At 50.6% G+C, this 20,613-nt stretch overlaps 1 protein-coding gene across 1 annotated transcript; it reads left to right on the top strand.

Annotated features, from left to right (window-relative positions):
- The first annotated feature begins 20 nt into the window (after positions 1-20).
- On the top strand, positions 21-17,989 carry DCPS (decapping enzyme, scavenger). Its single transcript, XM_012570807.5, has 6 exons — positions 21-258; positions 1,638-1,806; positions 10,153-10,298; positions 12,816-12,929; positions 16,626-16,736; positions 17,543-17,989. The coding sequence occupies exons 1-6, from the start codon at positions 97-99 to the stop codon at positions 17,807-17,809; spliced, it is 969 nt and encodes a 322-aa protein (XP_012426261.4). The 5' UTR covers positions 21-96; the 3' UTR covers positions 17,810-17,989.
- The last annotated feature ends 2,624 nt before the right edge of the window (positions 17,990-20,613 follow it).

Raw genomic sequence — 20,613 nt, 5'->3', positions numbered from 1 at the left:
TTGGGGGGGGAAGGAGCGGCGGGGGCGCGCGGCCTCCGGGCCGCCAGGGGGCGCCGTGCGGCGCCGCGCGTGCGCAGTGCGGGGCGGGCGGGAGCCATGGCGGAGGGCCCGCAGCCGAAGAGGAAGCGGGAGGAGGAGGAGAAGAATGGCGGGGACGCCCCTCAAGGCACCGCCGCCGCTTTCACGCTCTCGGACCTGCGGGTGCGGCGCGTCCTGCGGGAGTCGGCGCGGGACAAGACCGTGTTCCTGCACGCGGAGGTAGCGGGCGGTGGGGGGGCGGGGGCGGCCGCCGCCATTTTCCGCGCTGAGGGCGCGGCCCCGCCCCGGCAGCTCCCGCTTATCCCGGGCCCGGCCCGCTTCTCCCGCCTGGCCCTGCCCGAAACGGGCGGAGCTGGCGGCTGGAGAGCTTATCGCAATCCTTTCTTGTTGGTGTGATTTGGTGCTTTTGGATCCCAGCGCGCCGTTCGTGCTTGGTAGCTGAAGTGTCAGTGGATTGCAAGCAGCGTGGTGATTCTGGGACTGTAAATAGTACAGCCATTGCAGGAAAATTTGCAGAATTTTTGGGATTCTGCAACCGTGCAGCTGCCTCGGCACGTGTCTCCTTAAGCATCCAAGTAGGAGATGAGGAAGGGGAGGTTCCAGGCTGCTTCTATACTCTGAGTCGGTGGGCACAGACCTGCTCTGCCCTGTGAGCGTGTCAGGAAAATCCACAAACGCCAGAGGTTTATGTTTAAAAGGAAATAGAGGAGTCCTTCCACCTTATTCCAGTGCACAGAAAGAGTCCACTGGGGCACATGCCCGCAGTGTTTCTGTCTCGAGCTTTTGAAGCCTCCCTTTTATCCTAACTCCTGGCTGTCTGTTGCCCTTCCTTTCCCCACTGGCTGAGGTACCAGGGAGCCTTCCTGAACTGCCTACCCCATATCCCCCCTTAAACCTGTCATTTTCCCCTCAAAGTTCAGAAGTTCAGGCTTGTGCAGGCTCTTTTCTCTTTCAGGAACCAAACTGCCCAAAGTCAATAGAGACATTAATACTCATTTCAAACACCTATCAAATTGTTTGTAAAGGCATTAGCACACGTCTTTCTTCTCAAGCTGACCGGGTTAGGAGCCCCAGGTAGTGTGGTGAGGCCTCACCTGGGTCTTGTACAGACAGGAATGATGCTGGGGGATGTTCCACACCCAGCACCTCCTAAAACCAGCACACTGAGGCCTCTGGATCAGGAGCTGTGGTTCCTTGGAGCAGGGCAGCAGTAAGTGCCCCCTGCCCCAGAACTTGCTCTCTGACTATGATGCAAATCCCCACGCCTGCCTTTTCCCTCTTTCTGGGAAGTGTCAGAGATGAAATTGGTGCTATGGGTCAGCAGGAAACCTGGGAGCATCCGGGGAGGTGCAGATGGGCTGAGTCATTGCCCACATCCCCTGCTCCCCCAAAAACCACCTGTGTTCCCTGGTGGCAGCAAATTCCTGCTGTGCTTCTGGGCAGATGTGCTGTTTATTTTTGGATGGGTGTCTGGCCTGCAGGGGGTTTGGTCATGAGGTCTGGGGGGCTGTGAGGTGTCTGCCGTGATCCCTGACCTCAGACTGTCCACCCAGTGCTGGATCTGTGTTTCCTGATGATTTTATCCATTCATATTCCAGAGGACTGGCCTCTCTGGAGAGGGCACAGATGCTGTTGTCATCCTGGAAAAGACTCCTTTCCAGGAGGAGAAGATCCCAGACCTGCTGAAGAAGCTCATGAATGCAGAGCTGCAGATGCACAATGACATTTACTGCACCTTCTACCTGAGCCCTCCCCCGGAGCTGAGTGGTAAGTGCCCTCAGCCCTGCCCAGGGGTCCTGGGTGGGCAGCTGGGTGGCAGGATATGGTTCCTGCCCATTCCAGGGATGGGTGGGTGCCACTGCTGGATGTGTCACCCTGGCTGGTGACAGCAGCACAGCTGGCCCAGGTGGGGAGGTCAGTGGGTTGTTGCCACGCTGAAGGCAATGTCTCATCCCGAGGCTTTGGGTGCTGCCCTGTTTCATCCCCCTTTTCCCATGCTGTGGGCGTGTGGCTTGGCTGATGAGGCACTGAATGGCCATTGCTTGATGAGCTTGTACATGAAGGTGCAGAAAGGCTCAGGGGTGTGAGGCTCTCTGTGGGTGCTTGTCAGTGCTCTTACTTGGGTGAGAGAGAGTTGTCTCCTTCCAGAATGTTTCTCTTAGAACAGTCTGCAGAGCACATGCAGCTGCTTCTCATCCCATGGTGGCATCTTTTATGTCACCTGGTAAGGACAGACAGTTTGTATGTGGGGGAGGATTTAAGTGCTAGTAACCTCAAGTGCTGAGGCAGATGAGCCTCACTCTCCTGAGGATTTCACAAATCTGTGTGTTATAAAACTCTGTTGATAACCAAATTTGACAAGGACTGATGAGCAGGTTGGGGAGCTGCAGTGGAAGGCTCTCATCCTGTGAAGGGCACTCTGGTCCCAGTGGGAGGGTATCCTGTAGTGATGGTCTTTGGGCACTTCAGTTTAATCACAGAATTCCAGACTGTTTTTGGTTGGAAGGGACCTTAAAGCTTGTCTTGTTCCAGCCCTCTGCCATGGGCAGGGACACCTTCTGCTGTCTCAGGCTGCTCCCAGCCCTGTCCAGCCTGGCGTTGGGCACTGCCAGGGATCCAGGGGCAGCCACAGCTGCTCTGGGCACCCTTCCCAATATCCCATCCCTCCCTGCCCTCTGGCAGTGGGAGCCATTCCCTGTGTCCTGTCCCTCCATCCCTTGTCCTCAGTCTCTCTCCAGCTCTCCTGGAACCCCTTTGGCACTGGTAGGGGCTCTAAACTCTCTCCAAAGCCTTTTCCTGTCCAGGCTGAGCACCTCCAGCTCTCCCAGCCTATCTCCAGAGCAGAGCTGTTCCAATCAGAGCATCTCCATGGCCTCTTCTGGACTTGCTCCAGTGGCTCCGTGTTCTTCCTATGCTGAGGACACCAGAGCTGGAGGCAGCTCTACAGGTGGGGTTTCACCTGAGCAGAGCTGAATCACCTTCCACAATTAATTCCATGTCAATGCTGGTACATACTTAAATTCCAGAAATGCAGTGGTAAATTCCACGTCAACACTTCCATAAACACAATAACAGCCAAACAGATTTAATAGTCAAAATTAATCTGAGTGCCTTAAGATGTTGTTGCTGGGCCAAGTTTAATTTTCAGGATGTTTGATGTGCCTTTCCAAAATGCATTTGTTTTAGCTCTGTTCCCATGGTGTAGGAGGGAACACAGTCTGGATTTGTCAGCTTGAATTGTACAAAACTTCTTTTCTCGTGTGGAGGACTCAAAATTAAAGGTTTTGTTGTTACAGTGAGTTTCAGTCTGAGGAAAACATAACACCACGGGTGTTGTAGGAAGGCTTTAAAGCTTCTCTTTTTTGGCTGGGAAAGATCCTGCTTGGGTGCCTGCTGTATTCCAGCCCGGCAGGAGTTGCAGTGATTCCCACAAGGTGGCATTGCAAGACTGAAATCCCCTGGGCTGCCTCCAGCTCAGCCCTGCCGGCCTTTGCCTTCCTCACAGCACTTGGCTGCAGCTCTGTGTAACTCCACATTGCTCTGATAACAGAATCCCTTATTTTGTTTAAGGCTTATGCCAGGTGCAAAACCCCTCCTGCATGTTTGAGTGGGGAAGAAGCCTCTGGCTTTCTACAGCTTTATCTTTTTAATGGCTTTTGAATTTGTCTTTGAAAGGTAAATTTTTGCAGAAATATTACCCAGTGGTGCATCTTTGCTTCCCACCCCTTTCCTCAGCACTCCTCAACTCGCTCTGGGTGCTGAGCAGACCCAAGCAGATCAGGAGGGGGCTGTAGACCCTGGAGCTGCTGTCCAGGCAGCAGTTGGATTGGAGAGCAAGGGGGCTTCTTATTTTGAAGCAGTTAGCAGCAAAAAGCTGTTTGGTGGGCATATTGCATGAGCTGCTGGTGGGCTGGCACCAGGGAAACAGCCCTGTGTGTCAGGAGGGGAAGGAAATTACCCTTTGGAGCTGAGTCACAGCCCAAAGACGTAATTCACATGAGGACTGCAGCTTAAAAACCTAAACAGGAAGAATTGCCTGTAAAGCTGCAGTCAGGGTTTGACTGGCCTGGGATTTCCAGTGATAATGTGGAGACCCAAGGGAGCCCTTGCACAGGGTCTGTTGGCCCCTTAGTTGCAGGGTTAGGGTTACAGGGTTTTATCTCCTGGTCCTTGAAAGTTTACACTTGGGTACAAGATAAAGTAAAATATTTTGTAGAAAAGGCCAGACTTTGGCATTAAGCAGTTTCTTGGAACAGTCCTGTGTTGTGTGATGAAGGAGTTTACCTGGGGGGTTTCACAGCATCCTGGGCAGCTGAACCCTGCCACACTCAGCCTCTTGCTTCTGAGGTAAGATAGACCTTGAGACAGTGGAAGTGGTGACTGTAGGTGACTCGTGCTGATGCCATGAGGAGCTGCCTCCAGAGCTTGTTTCTCTGTGCTCCCAGGTACCTGGGGCTCTTCTGGAAGTAGAGCCTTCCTTCACTCTGTCCCCACCTCTGTGCTGGCCAGCAGGACCAGGGAGGTCATTCTTCCCCTGTACCTGGCACTGGTGAGGCTGCACCTTGAGTGCTGTGTCCAGTTCTGGCCCCTCAGTTTGGGAAGGATGTTGTGATGCTTGAGCATGTCCAGAGGAGGCAACGAGGCAGGAGAGGGGCTGGGAGCACAAACCCTGTGAGGAACAACTGAGGCAGCTGGGGGTGCTCAGCCTGGAGAAAAGGAAACTCAGGGGTGACCTTGTCACTCTCCACAGCTCCTGTAAGGTGGCTGTGCTCAGGTGGGGTTGTTCTCTTTCCCCAGGCAGCACTGACAGAACCAGAGGACACAGCCTTAAGCTGTGCCAAGGGAAATTTTGGTTGATATTAGGAAAAGTTTTTTATGGAAAGAGTGATAAAGTTCTGGAATGGCTGCCCGGGGAGGTGGTGGAGTCACCATCCCTGGGTGTATTTAAAACAAGCCTGGATGTGGCACTGGGTGCCAGGGTTTAGTTGAGGTGTCAGGGCATGGGTTGGACTTGATGATCTTGAAGGTCTCTTCCAACCCAGTGATTCTGTGAAGGGAGTCAGGTGCCCAGTCATACCAGCACAGGCCCCATGCAATGATGACTTGTTTGTATGGGAAAGGGAGGCCAAATGAAAGGGAAAGGTGTTAAGTAGGGTGCTCCAGGACGGCTTGGGTGGATGAGAGATCTCTGTTGGTTGCTCTTAGAAGATAAGGTTTATTCGGGATGGTGAAAGGTCCCGCCTCGCAGCACATGAGGTGATGGGGGAGGGCAGGGACTCCAAGAGGGGGAAAAAACCAAGAGAGGGGAAGTTCCAAGAGAGGGGGGGATCCAAGAGGAGGGGGGAAGTTCCAAGAAGGCATCTGGCCCCTTGGACACCCCTTGTCAGGGGGCTTCAAGGTGGCCTGGAACAGGACTTGGGCCAATGGGGTCACAGACACCTGATGTTTCAGGGGAGGGTTACAGGTGTGGGATGAACCATACATTGGGGTGAGATCCAACAGTCCATTTGACTTTTGGACCCCTCTGTAGGTAAGGGCATTGTCCAGCCAGTAGGGGGGATTGTTTTCATCCTGGCTGTACTATTGTGGTTCTTCTGCTGGGCAATTATATTTATCTATCCTTCCCAACAGAAAGGGAGGCTCAAGCACGTTACTTCAAAAAATGTCTCTCTCTGACCTCAGAAGAGACATTTCACTTGGGGAAGATGAATTTCACTCTTATGATACTTTTAGGTCTTGGAGCACACTGGTGTGAAGGTAGCACCAGATGAGTCTTGCTCATCTCATTGATTTTACTGCATGTGTCAAGGGAAAATGGGAAATAACATTTGCAGACAAGCCAGTAATGGTCAGAGTTTTTCTGAAGGGCAACTCAAACCCGTGGAGTGAGGAGAGAGGACTTTGTGAATTTGTGGGGAGTAGTGTATCAGAGCTGATGTGACTGTGCTGCTACCAAAGGCGGGCACGTGCATCTTATTTTAAGGCCACTTTCTGGATGTTGCCTTGGTTTAAGAGGCAGCTTAAGCCTAGATATGAGGGGAACCCTAGCCTTGGGTTTCCTCTGCAGGGTGAGCAAGGGCTGATTTCACAGAAAGGGAAACATTTTCTGACTACCAAAGGTTGGATTGTAAAAGCCAGATGGTTCCATGTGCATGTTGCCTGATAACATCTAATTCTTCACACCCATTTGCCAAGGACAGCTTGATATGTTTGTGGCAAAAAGCAGCCTCTTCGTGTCTGGCTGCTGTGGGACTATCTTTCTCCAAAGCTGTGCTGGTGTGATTTAAGGACTTTTACGAGTCCTCTAAGGAGTCTTTGCTCCCTGGCTGCAGGCCAAAGCTTCTTATCTTTTTATATTAAGATAAGAACATAATAAAACAAGCACAACAGGAGAAGCTCTGGCTCCATTGCTCCAACATGGGGTGGAGAAATTGTGGGAAAAGTGGGAGAGGGTGGAAGGAAAGTTTTCAGTCATGCAGGAAGTAATCCACATCCAAAAAAGAGTCTGGTTTCAGGCAGTGAGGAGCTGGAGAAACTTGCAGGAGCTGCAGTGGGAAGGCTGGTTTTTCTCCCTGTGTCTCCATGCTTTGGCTGCCTCTCGGGTTTGCCCAGCCAAGGAAACTTCTTGCATTTACACTTAAAATAAGAAGCTTGAGGCTGAAGCTGTGGGAGCATGTGGGGTGGTTTGGAGGATGGTGGGAGGTGTCATTGTGTTTTGCAGGGGTGGTAAACTGCAGCTTTCCTCTTTGCAGTGCCTGTTGCAGCTAAAGTTCCCTGAGCCCCCTAAGTCCTCCTGGCTTGAGCCCCAGGGGCCAGGCAGCCTTAGCTGAGTCCCTGGCAGCATGCTTGGCTTGCCCTGGCATGTGCTGGTCTTGGAAATGGTGAGCTCTTGCGGGATTTTTCCTTTGCAGCTTTAATTCATTCACCAAAGAGCGCCTCAGCTGTTTGGGACAAACCATGGGCACACCTGGCTGGGGCTGGGTTGGGATCCAGTGTTCTGTGTGACTCCTCTGCAGCTGTGATCATAAAACCAAATAGAGACTGTTCATGCAGAGGGGAAGGTTGTGTGTTTACTATATTTACTTAGGGCAGAAAGGGCTGCATCCAAGGTGCTGTCTTCCCACCTGGTGGTGGTAAGACAGCTCAGAGCTGGGTGCAGCAAGAAAGAGGGAAAAAAGCCTGCAAGAGCTCAAATTGACTTGCCTGTTGTTCCCCTGCCTTGGCACCTTCCTGCAGCTGATGGTGAGCTTGATTAGGGAGCTTATAAACGAAAGCTCCACTTCCTATTAGTGAAGAGAGGAAAAAGCACCTCTGCCCAAAAGGACAAATAGGTTGCCTGCCCTGTGTGCTTCTCGTGGCTTCCTGGCAGGGTTACATCTGTCTAAAACAGGCTGGCAGTAGTGTTAATGCTGCAGTGGGGCAGGAGAAGAGAGTGCAAGGCCTCTCCTCACTGATGTGCTGAGCTGGAGGGGGATTTTGGCAGAGCCTGGGAACAGTGTGGCACAGAAGGGGATGAGGCATTGTTAGTGAGCTTGGTGTGCCCTTTCCTACCTGCATGAGCTCTCTCTGCTCATACTTTGTCCTCGCCTCCTGACAGCAGCTGCATCCAGCCCTTTTACCCTTAAGTTCCCCAATGGTGTTCTGATTTTTCCTTTTGTCTTGGGTTGTGCCTTCCTGTCTTGCTTTTAGCAGGAGAGGGGAGAATTGTTTGCCTGGTCAGTCTGAGCCTCCTTTTCTCTTGGGCAGTTTCTGAGCACTGTGGCGATTCCTCTCAAATGCCTATTGCAGAGTGACCAGCCTGGGCAATTGTTCTCTACCTCCTGCTCATCCAGGTTCCTTCAATTAAACCTCCTGGCTTTTTATAACCTCCAGTTAGTTGATGGTCAGTCCTGTGTTCCAGAATAAACCACAGATGCTCTGTGGTGGCCCCGGGCCGGCGTTCAGGAACAGGCTGGCTGATGTGACTCAGATGTGAGCAGAGACAATCCCCGATGCTCCAGCCAGCTCAGAAACCCACATCACGTGTCCAGCGGTTCCCTGCCCCCGTTTCCAGGCCAGGGCAGGTTTTGGGTGCCCCACGGCCTACGTGCTGCTCCGGTGCACACGGAGCTGCCAGGAGCAGACTTGGAAACTGGAGTGTGGCTGTGTGCCAGCACTGGAAAGATCTCGGGACGAGCCTGGACTCGCTGTGGATGTTTCCTGCAGTCGAGCCCAGGCTCAGCTGTGACTTGGCATCCTGTGTGCAGCTCCTAAGGACTGTCAGGCTCTGAGCAGGTATCAAACAGCCTCTCTGGCTGCAGTGATTGATGCTCATTAGCATTGCTGGGCATTTTGGGGTTGATGAGACCTTTAGAAGGGGAATAATCATAAGTGAACCACAGCCTTTCCCCTGCCTTCTCTTCCGAACATCTGCTCAGCTGCAGCTGCACATTAAGGAGTTCTGTGATCTCTCATTTAAAGCACCCTGAGCTCTCTGCACCATGAACAGCCGCCCCCAAGTTGGGGAGGTGCCAGAGAAGCCATTATGGGTCCCCTGCACCCCCACGCACTGTGGTTATCACCACCCAGCACTGAGGGGCTTCTACTGTAGTTCTTGCTCTATTTTTGGGGTATAAAATCAAATTGGGAAAGTTTCAGCCTGAGGCTGGCTGTGGTATTTTATCTTTTGCCTTTTTTGTTTTCTCCCCAGTGCTTTGCTGATCTTTTTAAGTGAGGAGAGCTACAGCCTTGTCTTTTTTCCTTTGGTATTACATCATCCTGCTAGAAGTGCTAATTGAGTCCTGGAAAACAACCTTGTTTGAACATGTGTATGGTGGGAATCAGACCAGACTGCCCTTGTGGTTTGCATTTTCATATTTCATGTTACCAGCATTTTCCTGTGGATTTCATTAAGCTGGGTTTGGCATGGAATGAAAAGGCAGAGTCTCTCTGATTGTGCAGTGCTGACCTTAAAAAAACAGAAAGCAGAAAACTAAAAAAGACTCAAACCACTCTAAATCCTGGCTCTGGGAACAAATAGGTGTTTATATTCAGTGTCTAGCTAGCCTGTATATGTACTCAAGCACAACTTTGGTTCCCTGCTGTGTGTGCAGCCCATGGATTTCTGTGACAGACTGCAGTGTTCACAGTGCCTCACTCTGCCTGGGGTTTGCCCAGGCTCATGGGGCTTTTCTCCTTCATGCACTGAAGTTTATAGCAGCTCTGTGTCAGCTGGGAAGGCAGAGACACTCCTGTTCCCTTGGAACTTTTATCACAAAAGCAGCTTGCCTTCGTGACAGGCTCTGTATCACACATCCAATCCTGTCCAAAGACGGATGTTTGCTGTGTGTTTTGGCCCTGTGTGTGGGTAGGATGTATTGCTATGATATCACAGCTACCAGGTTGACAAGGTGAGCATTTGCATCCTGTTCAGTGCCACAGAAATTATGCAGCAAAGTTCCAATCTTGAGGCAAACAGAAAATCTTTTCTTTTTGCCAGGGTAAATACTGAAATGCTTTTTGTGGGCAAAGAGTCACTCAGCCCTCTTCCTTTGGCTCATCGTGAGCTGTGTTGACTTATCAGCTCATGTTGTTTGCTTTGAATCTCTCCCTGTGCCTTTGACTTCTTTGCCTCCTGTGCTTGGGGCTTGAGGCCAAGCACTCTGACTGAGCTCTGGGAAGAAGCTATTCCTTGGAGTTCTTCTGGGTTTGTGGTTGGATGAAGTTGCTGGGTGCGTCCTGTGAACTGTGAATTTAAGTATGAAGATGTGTCTCTGTCCCCAGGGTGGTGTTTCTGTCCTGGTTGTTGACTGCACGTAAACACTGCCCTGGGAGCCCCATCTCTGCCCTGATGTTGCTAATAGGTGTGAAAGAGCGAGTGTGGAAAAACTCAGACAGCAGAGTCCTCCACCTGAACTGAAAAGACAGGCCCTGGCTGTGCCCTTGGCTTTTTCTTCCTCCAGAAAAGCAGCAGCTGTGCAGGAGGTTAAAGCACTTGTTTGCTTTCCATGTCCATTCTTCCTCACCCTCTCTTCAAAATGTCTTAATGTGGCATTTTTTGGAAGGGAAAACAGATTTGTTGGGGACTGAAGAAAGCAATGTGGTTGGTAACTCAGTCAATATATTTGTTCCTAGAGATCAAAGCCACAGTGGTGTACCCTGCCACAGAGAAACACATCCAGAAATATCTCCGTCAGGAAGTGCACCTCATCCGTGAAACTTGGGAGGATTACAAGAACATAACCCTGCCCTTCATCCAGTCCCAGAGCTTCAGCATCCAGGTATGGGTACCATGCCTCTCCTGCAGACACACGTCTTCGGTCTCCTCTGTCAAAATGCTGCTGTCAGAAGGCTTCTCTGAAGCCCAGGCTGGAGAGCTGGGAGTGTTCTGCCTCATCTCCCTGTTGGTTGCATTGTCAGCTCCATAGTGCCGTCCCCTCTTATTTGGTTGGCTGGGACATCCTTTTCTATCTTTGCAGAAAAATGTTTGCTTGGAGCTGGGCTTTGAGTTGCCTTTCCCATGGTTTCTGGAGAAACTCTGACTCTTTTTCTCCTTTCCAAAGTTGGCTTCCTGAGCGTTGGTCACTGGGCTTCTTAGGAATCTCTGGGTAGTTGTAGAAATGGAAAGGCACAGATTGTGCTTGGATTCCTGCATCACAACTCACTCTTCCTGCCATTCAGCCCCTCAGTCCATATTCCATATGGTGAAACGGTTACTTTTAGTGTCCTACTTGCCCCAGGCAACCCCAGCTTTTTTCTTGGCTTTCTCCTTTTTGAGTGTTCATCTCCCTGTCTTTCTCCTTTAGAGTCTAAAGGAATACAAATCTGTAGGAATCAACTCATGCCAGCCTTTGCAGAAGAGGGAATAAACCAAATCCTGGGGCTGCTGAGGCTCTCCATTAAAAACAACTCCCCAAAATTAACCAGGAGCCTTGGATGCTCCCCTCTGCCTTCCCCCATTTTCCCTGCTGCCTTTAACTGCAGCATTTATTAGCTGGAGAAAGACAAGTGTGGGTTTCTTCCAGGCCACAGCCTTCATGGAATATTTTCACTGTGCTTTTGCTCCCAAATTTCTTACGTTTCATGGTGTAGCAGCTGCCTTCAGGAATTGCTTGAGCTCTCACTCTGCCTCTTGTGAGCTGATTTCAGTACATGGAAACATGTTCCTGGTGACCATCAGGAGCATCTGCTGGGAAATCATGCTCAGTCCTTGACCTCTGGGATTTAATAATGCTGTTCCTTGTCTTTATCCAACTGGTTTTGCCAAGTGGAAGGGGAAATGTGAGGGGTGACAGAAATACTAGGGGACTATAGAGGTGTCTGTGTTTCCTGCTGGAAGATACAAAGTGTGGATGCTTTCAGGATAATGGTTTTATTGTGCTAGTCCCTGGACATGTGTTCTGCTTGCTGGGAGCAGCAGGAGTAGTCAGCCAAGGACCTGCCCATCACGAGGCAGCCTTGGGTTTAAAATTCAGCTCATCTGATCAGTGAACTTACTTAGGACACTGATAGCTTGGCACTTGTGATCAGAGCAGACTTAAAAACCTCAACAAAAGGCAAATGTCCGTTTTCTGCTGAGCTTCCCTCTGAACTTCCCTCCTGGGGTTATGGAGCAGAGTGAGCTTGTGCCATGTTTTTGAGAATCACCTGAAAAATCTAATCTCTAAGATGATGCTAAGGAGAAAGGATAGCAATTTAAGCCAAAAATCCCAGATCAAGGGACGAGAAGTAGTTTTTTCCCTCCAGATGTATTTAGGTCAGTTTGCAGCAATCCTAAGTGTTTATGAGATTAATGAAACTCTTGATGGATTTCCCCCAAAGTGTCTGGTGTGCACAGCGCTGCCAGCCCAGCTCATTTGGTATATTTGTGAAACTGGCTGCACCTTCCCTACCCACCTGAAGCAGCCAGAATATTTCAGACCTATATTTGGTGAGGAAAAGGATGTTTCCAAACATTTTCAACTTCAAGCTTTAGCAATTCCCTGCTGCCTTGTGTTACCACCTTCCAGGGACCTGGCTGAGGACTCTCTTACCAGTCCAGTACTTAAGCTAGGCTTAAGCTAGAGCATAACATGCACTTTGGAAGTGTAAAGAAGGATGCTGGAGCTGAGGCTGGGAGCCAGGGAGAGCAAAGGTGCTTTTCTCTGGTCTTACTCTGTCACTTATCCCTGGTATCTTCCATTTCCATAACTCTTCTCTGAATGGTGCTTTGCCTTGCAGGAGGAGCACGGGGGGATAACCAGAGCAGGGATTACAGGCAGGCTGGAGGCTGGAACCTTAAGTATGGAAGAAGAAGAGTGGTGAGCTGTTTTCTAATCAGCCAGAGAGCCAAGAGACATGCATTGCCCAAAAAAACCCCACAGGCCTTTCGTATCCTTGCAGAGAGCTGCCAGCAGCCAGAGCCACATCCAACTCTGCTCCTTCCTCTTTGAACAGGGAACAGAATCAGCCAAGTTCCCTTCCCAGACCTGATTGTAAAGATTTTGCTGCAGCTTGGGGGGTAAAAAAGATGTAAACAGCCCTGTGGTGCAGCAAGAGGTGTGTGCTGAGCCCCACAAGACCTGGGTTCCACTGCTTTTACTGAAGTGCTCATAATATTCTGGAGTCTGTTGGTTGATGAAGTGTTTTATGGCTAATTAATTATAAATTATTTGGTCATTTAAAATAAAACTGGTGGGTTTTATAATATATTCAAGTTGCAGAGAATGTGCAGTGATCCATGAGCTAGGGCTAAATATGCCTGAGGTGTTGTTTTTTTAATTCTCTGCTGATTAATAAATCACATATTTCTCTTTCAGTGGGTGTATAATATCCTGGAGAAGAAAGCTGAGGCTGATCGAATCGTCCATGAAAACCCAGATCCTTCCAATGGCTTTGTTCTGGTTCCAGATTTAAAGTGGAATCAAAACCAGGTCAGTTGGCTCCTCTAATGCTGCCTGTCTGAATATAATCCAGAGGAAATGTCCACTTTCAGACTGCTAAGAGCACCCTGAGAGAGTCTGAGTAGGTTTCTGTGCACACTCTTGTTAGCGATGCCATTGCCAGGGCCTTTCAGCACAAGCTCATTAGGGATGCTGCAGACCCAGGCTGTTCTCTCTGCTGCTGAGATGTATTTATTAGCTTCACTTTCACTTGTCCATATCAGCCCAAATGTTGTCAGGATGTGTTTGAACCAAAATCCTTTGTGTTTGTTCTGCTGAACTTGTCTGTTTTTTTGTTTTGTTGGTTGAGGTGCAAACAGACAGCTGTGTTGTCATTTGGTTGCTGCAATTAACTCTCCCTCACAGTGTTAACCGGGGTTTCTTGGCTGATGAGCAGCTTCTTTACCCGTTGTGGGAGTGGCCGCTTGGTGAAAGTGATTTTTAAGACCACGCTGTAATTCTAAATTGAGAATTATTCCTTGGTTTCTGGCTCCCTTTCATGCTTTAAGTTTGGGGAGGTGAAACTCCATACACACACCCCTCCCTTGAAATTGGTGTCATCAAAAAAAGTTCCCGTTGTGTTTCTGATCCTCATATGCCTCTGCAGGGGCATGTGGTGAGAGTTGCTGTATGATTAAGACTTGGAAATTAAAACTCAAAAAGTGGAAACACAAGGCTGCTGGTGGGCAGCTCCATCCTGTGTGTCTGTGCAGGGAGCAGCTGTTTGTGGTGCAGAGTTGAGTTGTCTCGGGGAGTCCCTGCAGGGCAGTGTCTGCTCCCTGTGAATTCCCTGTACATCACTTACTGCAAAAATTCCCTGTCAAGTGGTGATGGGGTAACTAAGCTTGAATTTCCACTTGGTCACCAGAGGCACACCCTTCTTCCTGATGAGATTTTGCAGCACAGGGGATACATGTCCGGCTTGTAGGATGTGTCCTGTTCAGTGCCCTACAGTGGAGCAATATTTAGGGATCCTGAAACAGGCAGCATGTTGTCGCTTTCCTGGCTGTGAGCAAAGCCTCGATGGATATCCTTGTGTGCTGCAACCAAGCTTTGCAACTCACATCAGGACTGGGCTAAAATCATAGATGGGCTAAAATTTGTGCTTTGGGTTTCTCCAGAAACCTGCTGCATCCACAGCTCCCAGCTGGCATGGTCAGGGAGTGCCTCAGTGGTAGGATTTGTCCTTAGGGGAGGTTTCCCTGTGTTCCTGTTGCCTCTGGAGTGCTGAACAGGATCTTCTGGACTTTGCACAGCTGCTGGGCTGCTGTCTGTACCCCAGTCACCCCTGGAGCTATCCAGGCCCTTTGCACTGCTGATCTCCTTCCCAGGCAGGTGAGACAGCATCCAGGTTGCCTTTGAGCCAAGGAATTCCTTCTTGGCTGTGGGTGGCACTGAGCCAGAGCTGATCCTGACAGCCCCGGGGCGGCCAGGGAGCGCCGGTTCCTTCTGCCACATCCCACCTGACAGGCAAGGCTGCTGGATGGAATCAGGGAGGTGAGATGCAGCTCCCAGCAGGATTCTCCAAGCCCTCCCTCAGAAGTCCTTTCAGCAGTGTGGCCTCACTCCTTTAGTCCCTGGCCCGCACATCCTATTAATTCACCTGCAGTTATTTCAGACTACTGGATGAGGGGGAAAATTCCCTTTAGCAGTGTGAAATCCGCTGGCCTCAGCCTTCTGGGTGCTGCTGCCCAACCTTCATAATGGTTTGAATTGGTTTCTTGGGCTGTTTTAAAATTTTTTTTGGTCTGTTTTTTTTCTTTCACAACTTTTGAGTTGGTTTCAAATCTGCAGGAGCCCTGAGGCGTTGCCTGAAGTGATGCCTGGCATGACATCATTGCAGGCCTTTTTAGCAACAGGCTTATTTGTTTCAAACAGCAACATGCAGATGTTGTTCTAAGGAGAAAAGCTGTTTGCTTATCCTCTCACCAGCCAGCCTGGAGCCAAAGAGCACAAGCTGATACACCATCTTTTTCTGGAGCTGTGCAGGGGAATCAAATGGAACCCTGAGCATGGCTGTGCTTCAAGAGCTTTGTGAAGGGTCCTGAGAGCATCCTCTGAGACAAGCATCTCTCTCCAAAGAGCTGCATTGGGTTTCTCACAGCTGTGAAGAGATCTGCGGGATCTCAAATATCCAAACCCTTTACTCTCCAGTGTTTAAATTATACAGCCACTAACTGAGCTGGAGGAGGCTGGGATTTTTTTTCTTTAAGTGTAATGATCTGCAACTTTGTGTCGTGTTAAACATTGAATGTACTGAGTGCTTCAGGGGATGCCAAAAGTTTGTCTTGAGAGCTGCTCAAGGGACATATTTTAACTGCCCTGGGTTTGTGGAGTGACCAATTAGGTCTTGAAAATTGTTATTTATAGAACTGATGGGATTCACAAGTGTCTAGCTGTTTGCACAGTGGACAAGTAGTGAGCTTATCATGAGGAGAGTTTTCAGTTTCAGTTTTAGCTCTGTGGTTTGTTGCAGTCTGCAGTGGTGGTGGACACAACCTTCCCTGAGAGCAGCAGGCAGGAGCCACGAGAGCACCAGCACACACACACACACAGAGCAGCTCGGCTGGGAAGGCACGGGAGGGTCCAGGCATGGAGCTCCAACACCCTGAAGGGGTCCAGGGGCCAAAGACAAAGGAGAGTCCAGGGTATAAATACGGGGAAAGAGGGGGCAGAGAAACATCAGGGATCCAATGGTCTTGAGGGCACAGGGAAGGGCCTAACAGGGAATGCCAGGGTGGATGGGCAGGGTTACATAAACCAGTGGGGTAACAGAGAAGGGAGAACTTACTAGAACATGAACATATAAGTGTAAGAGGGGTAGGGAAGGCCAACAGGCCAGTGGGGAGGACAGAGCAGGTACAAATGAACATAGGGCTGCAGAATACCGTGATGGAAGCTTCTTTCCTCACCCTGAGCTCTGAGGAATGCCCAGAGCCTAAGGTGCATCTCTCCAGGGCATTGCTGTTGCTTTTCCCCCTGTAGGCTCATAGGCCCCAACAGTGGTGCATTGTAGAGGTTCATCTGAGCAGACTGCAGCTCAGCTGTCACTGAGAAATCTGTGGGGTGTGCATGGGGGGTGTTGGCAAGGGCTTAGTGACTCCAGACACCTGGGTGGGTGCTAGCACCTGGTCTCCAGCCTCCAGTCACACAGACAAAGCCTTTTTGAGGTGCTCAGGAAGATGTGAAGGTGGGAAGGGCAGCACAGTGCTCAGAGTGTGAGAGGGCTGGTCACTCCATCTGCCTGTAAAGCTGAGAAAGTATTTGTGATCCCACTGTTTATGGGCTGGGATGAGGCTGTTCTTTTCTGCTCATTTCTGGACAAAACCCAGTTTCACCAGAAATAGTGCTTTGAGGTGCAGTGGGATTGTGGGTGAGCTCATCCCATACTGGGAGATTCAGCCCCATATGAGTGTTGAGGACAAGTATCCCGGTATGACACAAGAATCCCTTTATAACACAAAAATCCCTGTGTAACACAAATATCTCTGTATGACACAAGAATCCGTGTTTGGCACAAGTATCCCCGTGTAACACAAGTATTCCTGTGCAGCACAAATATCCCTGTATGGTACCAGGATCCCTATATAACAGCCTGAGCAGCTGTGAATGGTGTGTCAGGTCCCAAGCAGGGCTGCCTCCATGTGCTCTTTGTGTCCCCTCCATGCCCACCCCGTGTCTCTGCAGCTGGATGACCTGTACCTGATCGCCCTCGTGCACCGCCGGGAGATCAAGTCTCTGCGGGACCTCACGGCCGAGCACCTCCCGCTGCTGAGGAACGTCTTGCAGGAAGGGAAGGTGAGTGTGGGCCTGGTCCCACGCTGCTGTCCTGGCCAGGGAGAGCTCAGCTGCCTCTGCAAAGGCACTCCCTGGGTTTTCTGGCACAGCATCTGCCTGGGGACTGCTCCTCAGGACATGAGTCATGAAACAGGGCTGTGTTGCCATGTCTGCCTGGACAGCCTGGCTCCTGCTCTCCATCAGCACCTTCCCCAGATCATGCCACATCCAGGTGTTGTAGGAATGCTCTGTACTTCCCGTTAGCAGTGAGCTCTTCATATTAACAGCCCTGTCCCAATCCCTTGCCTGTTCTCACTGGTTGATGTGTTTTTTCCACAGGGCGTGTTTGGGAGATGGTTGTGCAGTAGCTTCTCTTTCCTTTGCTGTGTTAGAATTTGGAAAGTAATTGCACTAGGGAAGGTGGAAGATTAATTAAGAGATTAGTCAGGGGATTGCAGCGGGCAGAGCCGGCATGCTGGAGTTTGCCATTGCTGTTCATAGCTTTAATTACACTGGCTGGTAACGGATCCCTGTTACTTTTCCAATGAGTTGGAGTGATAAGGGTGAAAGGGAAAATGATAGGGGTGGATAGCACATCCCATCATGGAGAGTTAAAAGTGGGGCAGCCAGAGGCCTCGCTCTGTCCCTGCAGAGGCTGAAATGGAGGATGGAGAAGAGTTCTGTCCTTCCAAACGTCCCCCTTTCCCTTGCTGTGAGGAAACTGAACTCCTTTTTACCTCTCTCTCCACCTTTCCTGCCATCCAGGGATGTTCTTTCCCATCCATTCCAAGGTTTTGCCATCGCTGAGCTCTGTTTCCCCTCTGCAGGAGGCCATAGTGAAGCGCTTCGGCGTGCCCGGCTCCCAGCTGCGGATCTACCTGCACTACCAGCCCTCCTACCACCACCTGCACGTGCATTTCACTGCCCTGGGCTACGACGCGCCGGGCAGCTCCGTGGAGAGAGCCCATCTCCTGGCCGACGTCATCGACAACCTGGCCATGGACTCCATGTACTACCAGAAACGGGCTCTGACCTTCCCCCTGCGGGCCGATGAACCCCTCTTTAAGAAGTTCCAGGAGGCAGGAAAAGTGTGAGGAGGCAGAGGTGCTTTTGTATAATTTTTTAAAAAACAAATACCCGTTCTTGGGCTTTTTTTTAAGGTTGTGTTCCTTTTATGTTTTTAAACTCTGTTTTTGTACAAGGTGGGGCTGATTATCCTTTGCTACGGAAACCATGTTGTCTGTTCAAGTCTATTAAAACAGTGATTGAATAAACCCCTTTGAGTGTGCTGGATTTGACCTCAGACTGGGTGCTTGTGGGAGGCTGTGAGCAGAGGGGTTGGGTGGGAGTGTATGGTGTGTATCCATCTCTTCCACCTGTCCCCAGATGTCAGCCCAAACAGGGTAACAGGTAGATGGACAGGTCCAAAAAACCCTGCTATCCTCAAAGCTTCATGCCTTTCTTTTCTACAGATTTACCCCTGGGAGTTAGACTGTGCTTTCCTCGAGCAGGGAGGGGTGCCTTGCTCCAAAGAACTCCAGTGACTAACCCGAGTCCTCACCCTTCCTGTCTGGCTGTGTGGAGTGCTGTGTGCTGCCTGATCCCCAGCCTGAGAACCATCACCCCTCTGCTGCTCCTTAGTCATCTGTGTCTGAAACAGCCTCGTGTGCAGGGCAGCCCCTTTTGGGCAGAGGCTGCTTAAGGCTCTGCAAGGATTATGGGTTAAAACCCCTCAGAAATAAATAATGGTGCTCTTCCTCCTGCTAAGGTGGTGGCAGGGAGAGTGCCAAGAGTTGGATTCAATGATCCATTGTGGTGAAAGACCTGATTTTTCTTTATGCAGGGAGCAGCTTCCTTGGCCACCTAGCCATTGGCTTCCTGGCAGCTTCTCCACTGAGCACCAACCTTTGAAAACTTCATGAGTTCTTGGTGCCAAAAAGGGCTCTGGTTTCTGGTTGTAACCAGGGATGTAATTGCAGGAATCATCTCGCTGCTACCCCAGTTCTTTGCTCCTCTCCACCCCCTGAGCTCTAAAAGGGTTTTTTGCTGATGGTGGAAAACCCAGATGTGATTTATTTTTTCCAGGCTGCTGGCTGTGCCCGAGTGTGGCCTGGAGCTGGCTGGAGCAAAGTGCCATCATTGGAGCTGCCCTGGGGCTCTGCTCAGTTCATCCCATTTATAAATATTGAGGTCAGGCAGCTCTCTGTTGCCTTTTAGCAGCAGGGCAGAGCAGCTGGATGCAGCCACCTTCCCATATTTCTCTGCAGAAATTCCCATTTCCTGGCTAACAGTTGACGTTGGTGATCTTAGAGGTGTTTTCCAAATTATTCTTGGAGTCTTCAAGTGCAATCCATGGTAAGAAAGCTGCAGTGATCTGCTGTGGGAGTCTTTCCCTCTTGCTTCAGCTCTACTCACCTCCTGAGCAGAGCAGAGCAGGCCAGTTGATTTGGGGAGCTGAGGAGCTTTAGGAACTGGACATGGTTTGTGGAGTTGCCTGTCCCATGGCTCTCCCCTTCCCTAGGTTTTAAATTGCTAAGGGACAGGGATGAATTTTTTTTCATACCAAAACATTTTCTCTGCCAAGGGGGAGCTTGGTCTCCTTTGGTGAGGGAACATCCCAGTTTTATGTCTCCACCCAGGCCAGTCTAGGAATGGAGATGGTTAAGCAACACACAGGCCGATCCTGTCTCCAAGGAAGGCTCCCTGGTCCTCAGGTATTGAAAAAACACCCTCAGTCTTGAAAACAGACTCTCAGAGGGCTGTGACAGACGACCAAGCAGCACATCTTCCACAGACCATCTGCCTGGCTCCCGCTGGAGGAATTGTTTTCCTGGGAGACTGCACTGGAGAGCAGCGGGGTGCATGGGCTGCCTCTGCCTGTCCCAAAGAAAGGGGTCAGGGGGAAGAATTCTGATGGATCTGCAGCCTTCAAAGAATTAACTGAGGTCCTGGGGCTGGGCTGCAAAGCCAGATGGCATTCCCAGGCTGTGGCTTGAGGAAGGGTGAGCCTGAGGTGATCCAGGACAAAGCCGGCTTGTGCTGGGCATGAATCGCCACATTCTTGTCCCTCTGGAGCAGATGCTGCTGAGGCCATTCCCTTCTTCCTGCTTGCCTGGCTCCTGCTTTGGCCTCGCCACCCTTGTGGGAGCGTTTTGGCTGTGGTGTGATGGATGGCACAGCCTCTGCCCGTGCCCTGCTGGGGCAGGACACCAGTCCTGTCCTGCAAACCCTTCTGCCAGTGTGAGTTCTGAAGGCTGAGGGCAGAGCTCGTTACAAATTCACTTCTCAAACCGCCAGCTACTTTTCCCTCTCTTTTCTTCTCCAAATTACTCAGCACTCATCATGCTGAATTAATCCAAGTGGCAGTTTATCCTTTGTAAATTAAATATTAGGGCAGGGTGTAGTCATTAACAGTGACTAACAACCCAGCGAAGGCTCCTGGCACTCTGCTACAGCAGCAAATATATTCCCATTTTCTGGTGGGCTCTAAAACTCCTGCTGGCTGCTGAGCCTGTGGTGGCCACAGGAATCTCATGGCTGGTTTTTGGGTCCACCCAAGGCAACACAGGTACCTTGTGACTGCTCCACGTGTCCTGAGATTCCTGTGGGATGGATACAACTGGTGTCCAACGCTTGGTTTAGGATCACCATTGCTTCCCCAAACCTTGGTGATGCTTGAGCCACAGCGTTGTGACCTCTTGGCACAGAGGTGTGGGCAACCAGAGGTCTGGGTGATCCTGGATTTGCATCTCTGCAAGGGCTTTTATTCTGCTCCCAGTCCTGTTGATGTTGTCCTGGGCCATGGGGGATGCTGGAGAATGGAGACCATCACCCCAAAATGAGCCCATCCACCTTCACCAGCAGGATGCTGCTGCTGGGGACTGAGAAGGTCCTGGGA

Source organism: Taeniopygia guttata, chromosome 24 (genome assembly GCF_048771995.1).
Source record: "Taeniopygia guttata chromosome 24, bTaeGut7.mat, whole genome shotgun sequence".
Taxonomy (NCBI): Eukaryota; Metazoa; Chordata; class Aves; order Passeriformes; family Estrildidae; genus Taeniopygia; species Taeniopygia guttata.
Note: the sequence above shows the minus strand (reverse complement) of the source record. Positions and strands in the feature narration are given on the sequence as shown.

Bases quoted from the DNA above. Each gene is read 5' to 3' on its own strand.
- DCPS (XM_012570807.5), top strand. From the start codon at position 97: ATGGCGGAGGGCCCGCAGCCGAAGAGGAAGCGGGAGGAGGAGGAGAAG. The intron at 259-1,637 runs GTAGCGGGCGGT...TTCATATTCCAG, and splicing joins CCGTGTTCCTGCACGCGGAG to AGGACTGGCCTCTCTGGAGA. The intron at 12,930-16,625 runs GTCAGTTGGCTC...GTGTCTCTGCAG, and splicing joins TAAAGTGGAATCAAAACCAG to CTGGATGACCTGTACCTGAT.